Source organism: Filicampus tigris, chromosome 13 (assembly GCF_054856515.1).
Source record: "Filicampus tigris isolate MCC_2025a chromosome 13, RoL_Ftig_1.0, whole genome shotgun sequence".
NCBI lineage: Eukaryota > Metazoa > Chordata > Actinopteri > Syngnathiformes > Syngnathidae > Filicampus > Filicampus tigris.
This window is the reverse complement of record NC_141229.1, coordinates 14,170,442-14,177,449: the sequence shown is the minus strand read 5'-3', so window position 1 is coordinate 14,177,449 and position 7,008 is coordinate 14,170,442. Positions and strand designations below refer to the sequence as shown.

Below are 7,008 nucleotides of genomic sequence, written 5' to 3'. Positions count from 1 at the left end.
ATTGTAAGTTTATTCTTTAAATTGCCATAAATGACTTGTGGCAGAGTATCAAGAGGTCTAAAAACACTGTCTCCGTGTGAAAATGGCAGAAAAATCACAGGTATCAAAATACTCCCTCAGATGTAGGGGTGGCCAGAGAGTGACAAGGGGTGGCCATGGCCATCCCTGGCCACTATGTAGCCCCACCTCTGCAGCCAAAGAAACCGAGGCTGCTGGGTATCTCTGCAAGGCTGCAGTGTTTGCCCACATGTGCACGGCAAATGATTGACAACACACCACGGTCACACCTCTTACGCTACAGTCTCTGATAGGCAATTCTTGCTAGGCTGGAGAAAGGTATGATTTTTCCAGCATCAGATCATTTTAGTAATATTCTACTGTCAGGTCATACAGGTAATTTTAACATAAGCTATATGACAAAAAGTGTTGTTGTTGTTTTTTTTTAAACTGCAAACTCTCCCTTAACTAGCAACAATTCTGTACAGCTTTGTTTTTCTTGAAAGTTGGACGCTCTTCTTCCAGCTCATCATTTGGCCTCACTGTTCCACTTTTTGAAGGAGCACTCCAAACACGTCTTACTTTTTTGCCGTATAGCCAAGATATTCATTTTGACATACAACAGAGATACATGCGGATAAACCTGATTTTCAAAAACTCATAAAACTTCTTTCAGACTGATGATCAATATTTATTTTGGGCACACGGGTCATTTTTTGGGACTTCTGCATTAAATAATAGACAAACTGGTCATCAGAGCGTAAAAGGTATACAGTATAGATATTTGGAGTTTGGAGATTTTGTCCAAATTTTGTCATACTTTGCCCCATTGTGATTTAAAAAAAATAGCTATATTCTGCATAGTACTAAGTTGACCTCGGGAGAGAAGCATGCTACATGGTTGCCTGTCAATTGCATCGCCCATATATAGAAAACATCCACACCTATGGAAAATATACAGCCTTAAATTAGCCATAGGCATGTTTTCGGAATGAGGGAAGAAGCCACACAGATGTTCTAACGTAGAGTCAAACCCAGGTTTCTTGAGCGAGAGCCAGACATGCTAACCACTATGGCACCAGGCCACCAGTTTTGAATTGTCATTTAAATTATATGCTATAGGTCTCGGCTCTTGATTATGAAGTAATTCTTATGTCCTCATTTATGTACACGTGTTCACCTTTTATATCTGCTGGAAATGCAGCGAATGCACACCCAGGAATGCTGTAATTAGTTTTATGCACTCAGCTTGCTTTTAATGATTATGCTTACATGATAATACCTGTTCTGTAGCTCAGCCTTCCTTCTTTAAAGCCCAGACTGTGACGCCTTCAATGGGTGTTGTCATCCTGAGGAATGCTATTATTAAAACCATCCTGGAATAGACAAAGGACAGAGCAGATGAATTCCATCAAAAAGGGAAAACACAGACACACAGAACTGAAGGCAGAGATGGGAAAAGTACTGACATTCTGTACTTGAGTAAAAGTACAATTACTTGAATAAAAATGATTTCGGTCAAAGTAAAAGTAGTCATTCAAATAACTTACTGAAGTAAAAGTAAAAAAGTACAGGCTCTGAAATGTACTTGGTGAGTAAAAGTAAAAAATATTTTTACCGGATGTTTTCTCATGTCAGATAATTGCAAAGCTATTATATTTGAAAGGTCGTCACTTAACACAACCCTTTCAACTGACTGAATTTGTTTTAACTGTGATGCAATGAATCATGTGGGTGGACCCACCTATTGAATATAGAATTGCTAGACTATACCAATGGCTCTCAAACAAAACAAAAAAATCAAGGTCTTCCCAAGAGCAAACAAATGCCAAATGGTCTACCACGCTAATGCAACATCTTATGCTAAAACTAACAGGGCCATGCTAACGAAAGGGTAATAATTTAGCGTTACCCTAACCCTAGCCCTGAGATTGGACGAGGGATTCTTGTAGGCGGCAAGCTCGTGGATTTTAGGCACTGGACATAATGTATTTGCCAAGAATCGTTCTTTGAGCCGACCAATGCGAACATATCCCGCAGGTAAGTCCATGGGTGTGCGTCATCCAGCTGCTGATTCTATGGCACTGGCTCGTTCGGAGTCGAGCCCATGCGGCTCACCTGTTTTGGTCAATTGTTATGGTCCCACTGTGGACACTATGAGACATTGTTTCAGTTGTTTATTTTTACTTCCTCTCTCAAAAAGATTAAAAATGATTTTTCAATTGAGTTCTGAAATGTTTGAAACGTTTTGAAATTACTTACTCTTTATTATCACAAAAAATTGGCATTTTAACAAGGGTGTGTACACTTTAAAGAAAAAAAAATCCACTTCATGCTGCTGAGCCTCGAATCGCTTACAAAACATTGAATTGATGGGGTCAGTAGATTTTGGGAGTTTTGCAGCTTCAGAATAGCTAAACTGTAGGGACATTCCAGAATTGGAGGATATTTGGGCCTCAAAATTCTTGAAAAATAAACTTTCAGTGTTCTCATTTTCTGCTACATATTCATCAATGATAATACTAATACTAAAAATAAATAAACAAACTACAAAAACAATAGGAACCGCTCAGCCCTAAAAATAAAAAAATACAGATAATAGTAAGGTCTGAGTAAACTGGAGGAGCTACAACCCTGTAAATGTAGTGCAACTTGGTCACTCTAATCACAGCAACAGGGCTGAAGGTAACAGAGTTGCAAATCCGGATGAATGTTAGCTTTCTCTCAGGGGTAGAAGCAGCTGTTTAGATAGCTGTTACTGCTCATTCAAATCCAAAGCAAATAAGTAAAGAATTAAAAAAAAGTCTCTGATTAACAGGGTTGGATGAGGTAGAGTGAGACATTCAATCAAGGCTAACTGTTATCGAAATATGAAAAATAGAAGAGAGTACATACCTTTGCTCTACCCATTCTTTTGGAAAACTGTTTCATGATGTCAAGTCCAGCGAATCATGTGATTGACTGCTTTCTTCTTATTCCGTGCTAAAAAGGTTATGGTAACAGGGTTGCGTGCATGTTGTGAGACACGTTCCATGAATAATTATTTTTATTTGAATACTGTATTATGTTTATTAAAACAAATGTTCCTGAAGCTACACGAGACAGCAATCAATCAATAACCCCCAAAAATGAAACTTAAATTTCATTTTAACTGTTTGAGATTCAATTTGGTCATGAGGGGGTGGGACAAGAGAAAAAAGGCATTTTAGGGGGTACCCCAGATTTATTTGGTATTTAAAAACTATTTTCAAGCATTCTTTTCTCTTAGTTTTTATTTTTTTATTTCTATTTCAGGACAAGTAAATATACTCATAAACTGCATGTTTTAGCATTTTGTATGCAGATTATTTAAAATTTGATGGGTGGGACGTGAAATGTCCTCCAATTCTGGAAAGACCCTTTAATGTATTTGGGGTGGTAAAGACAACTAATCTTGTGCGATCCTGCATCATCTCATTAGTCAGTAGAGTCTAAGTAATTTTAAGAGTCTTCAAAGTCAGTCTGAGTAGGCAGCCAGAGGTGTTCAAAATATTTACATTCATTACTCGAATATAGATAGGGGTTAAGACTTCCGTAGAAGTTAAGTAGCAACTCAAGCGTTTAACTTAAGTAAAAGTGTAAAAGCAATGGTTTCAAAACTACTAAAAATATTAAAGTAAAGCAGGGCGTGTGTGGGGGCGTGGCGGGGTAAGGTGGAAATCTATTAAGGACAAAAGCTGAAGCCGCACCACAGAGGCCTATTGTGCACGACCACACCTCCCCCGGAATAATGACTGCTATGTTGAAGGTTCTCTGTTTCAGCTGCATATGCCCATTGAAAATGATCACAATTCGAACAATTCTTCCAGGTACAGCCAAACCTATTGGGTGTTGGAATGGTACGTGTTAACATAATGCAGTATCTGTGATGCTTGGTGATGTTCATGGTACATTTATTTGTGACATGTGCAGCACAGAGTATAAATGTATATACCAGATAAAAGAGACATACTGTAGTCATACGAAAAAGGCAAATTTTACAATGAGGATTTTGAACATCTTGTAGGTTTTCCAACATTTTTTTATAGGACATTCCAAAATATGCCCGCTTATGTGAATGGAGGACATTACCAAAAAGAAATGTGTTCAGTTTTATGTAACCTCACCTATACATCCTCTCACCCTGGCACTTTCATGTTTGATTACCAAAGCGATTGTTTTCTCAGCTATAATACAATGCATACAGGCTTTTATTATTATCATTATTATTATTATTATTATTATTATATATATATTTTTTTTACATTGAAACATTGGTTACCGTGTTCAAATATCAGACCCCATTAACAAAATACTCGTAATAACAATAACAAATGTTTAACAACAATAAAAGCATTGGTTAATTGTCCCAGTTCTTGCTATGCTTGATTGAGATGGACAGAACCATGTGCCTCCATTGTACAGTTTGTATGCAGTGATGAAATAATACAGACAAGATGAAACAATAAGCATAGATGAGACAAAAGTTCCAATTAAGTCGTTGAGGCAATGATTAATAAATTAGACATTTACTTTTTGACAGATGCACTTCTCTCAAGTTGATTGGCGGGTGCAAGCTGCCTCCTTGTGGCCTAAAATACACACTGCAGGTGTGTTTTCATCATCTGGTTCATAGAAGGGACCACTTGTTCTAGTCCTATTGCACAAGTTCTCTTCCAGCGACCGAGACATAAAGATTTCAATCAGTCAGTGTGTTATTTTTCCACAAGTGCGGACAAAAAGATCAAACTCCTGTACAGTGTCACATTTTTAAATAAATACTCTCCATTAACAAAAAGTAGATGAGCATATTTTAGCTTTTATAAAACCGAAAAGAAACTCCTCGACGTAAGTCAGCACCAAAATCTGGTGGTAGCTTTGGGAGAAAAAAGTAAACAAATGTCAAACATAATCATCAACGACCAACACCAGCAGGTATTAAATATTTGTATTAAAATGAAACCCCAAACCCACATTCAACAGGGCTGAGAGGTCACACATAGATATTCTGTTTAAGTGGAATAAAAAAACATGTTTAATCAGTTTGATGAACAACAATAGCAAAACAAGTGAAACCGTTTGTCCACCTTAATGTCTTCCAACCAAGTCCTGCCTCTCTTCCTGTCATAACTTCCCCAAGTGAAAGAGAACCTGGCAAATAATCGCCACTACTCCAGCGTTCAGTACGGAAGAAATGGAAATGTCTAACAATCTGCTTTCGTAGAGGACAAACTCGGTTTTGTTCTCCTCCACTTTGGCCATGGCCAACAGACCTTTCGCTGCTCGACACAACATGCTCACGCTAGGTGGATCCATGTGTGGGTGCCCCATGTGCAATAAACTGTGAGGATTATGCTGGTACTGTGCCATGCTCACGCCATCCTCTAAAAAGGAGACCAAATTACCCACGCTGCCTTTCTGCATGGCTATGACACGTGCTGCTGTTGGGTCTCCCTGTGCCAGGTGGGAGGTGATGGCCACTGCCATCTCCCTGTACACTTGGGCCTTTCTCTGGCCTACGTAGCGGACCAGCACCGTGAAGAGTTTCTCTTGTCGACTGAAAGGAGGCGTGGCGAGGAGGAGATCCACATTACCTTCCTGGATGCTCAGCTTGCAAAGGCACTCCAGAACCAGCCTCTGAGGAGTGAGCTGGGAGTAGGCCACGGCCGAAGGGAAGGGGTCCTGGGCTTCGGCCGAAGGGCACACCATCCAGTGGAGGAGGCCGTCCAAGATGGGAAGGCAGATGGTGTCGGCGTAAGTGGAGAGATCCAGCTGGCCGGCGATATTAGCCAGAGTTACCATTGCATTCTCTCTGAGCTGACTCAGACACTCCCACCACCACTCGTATTTACTGCTGGGCGGCCCCTTGTCCTGCTGTTCATCTCTTTGATAGCTGGGGGGCGACCTGGTCCTCTCGGGGTGCTGATGGTGCAGCAGGAGGAGCCTGCCCAGAAGAAGAACCAGAGCGGGGTGTCTCGACATATCCGAGTCGTTCCCCGGGATGAAGGACAAGCCGCGGACGATGTTGGAGATGCAGAGGCAGCGTTTGGCCAGTGAGTCCTGCCAGGCTGAGCTCGTGGACAGCGGAGTTTCATCCAGGCAGCGCGGTTCATCCTCCAGCAAGGTGATGTGGTCCTGCTCTCCATCTGGATGCACCCTGAAAGGGTAAGACGGCAGTGAGCGAGCAGGGTGGGCGTTGGAGAGGGAGTCAACCCGAGCGCACAGAACGTCATCGATGGTAGCCGTGATGCGCTTCCTCGGTTGCTCCTTCCCATCATCCGCCTTGTTTTCCTTCAGCATCTTGTCCTCTGCCTTTGTAGGAGGATCGCAGCGGGGTTCAAAGTATGTCTGAATGTGAGCCGTGGTGTCGCCTCCACCAGCTTGCCAGTGGAGCAGTCCACTGGTGAACTCATCAACCAGGACATCTGTCCCGTCTTCGTAAAGGTCGTCTTTGTCAACAATGGCGACGGGGAACTTATCATATTTGCTAGCTTGTTTGGGTTTTGGGTCCAGATCCATAACAGGCAGCTCAACATCACGCTCACTTTTACTCTCTGCTTTCTTTTCTTTGTCTTCGTCCTTTTTTAAGCACTGATTAGGTTGATAAATCCCATCAGCTGAGGGGGGCTCTCCAGTAACGACAAGATATTCCTTCATAGTGTTTCCTGGTAGGTCCTCTGGCACCACCAGAGCTGGGACGGACTCAGATGTAGCTTGTACCCCACTTTCTGTTTCATTGTCCAAGATCGTTTCTTCCTTCTGGTTGGAGTTGAGGACCAACAAGCTTTCCTTTGCCACCGTCCCTACTTCAAACTCTAGCAGGATGCCAAAGATCTCGATCAGGCACCGGCGGAAGTACTCGACAATGAGCTCCAGGAAGCCTGGCAACTACACAGAGATAAAATGTAAACGTCAACTGTGAGCAGAAATCGGTCAATAGAAACAAAAACATTTGAAAACTTTTTTTGCCTGTGGCTTCCCTGATACATCACA

General features: G+C 41.7%; 1 protein-coding gene across 4 annotated transcripts in view; it reads right to left on the bottom strand.

The window, feature by feature from the left end:
* Positions 1–3,912: 3,912 nt before the first annotated feature.
* Positions 3,913–7,008, bottom strand: part of arid1b (AT-rich interactive domain 1B) — a 193,486-nt gene continuing 190,390 nt past the window's right edge. For all 4 annotated transcript variants that reach the window (XM_086049680.1, XM_086049681.1, XM_086049682.1 and 1 more), the window contains exon 22: positions 3,913–6,903. In XM_086049680.1, the coding sequence (XP_085905806.1) occupies positions 5,140–6,903 (1,764 nt within the window). In that variant the 3' untranslated portion in view covers positions 3,913–5,139. The remainder of the gene's footprint in view (positions 6,904–7,008) is intronic.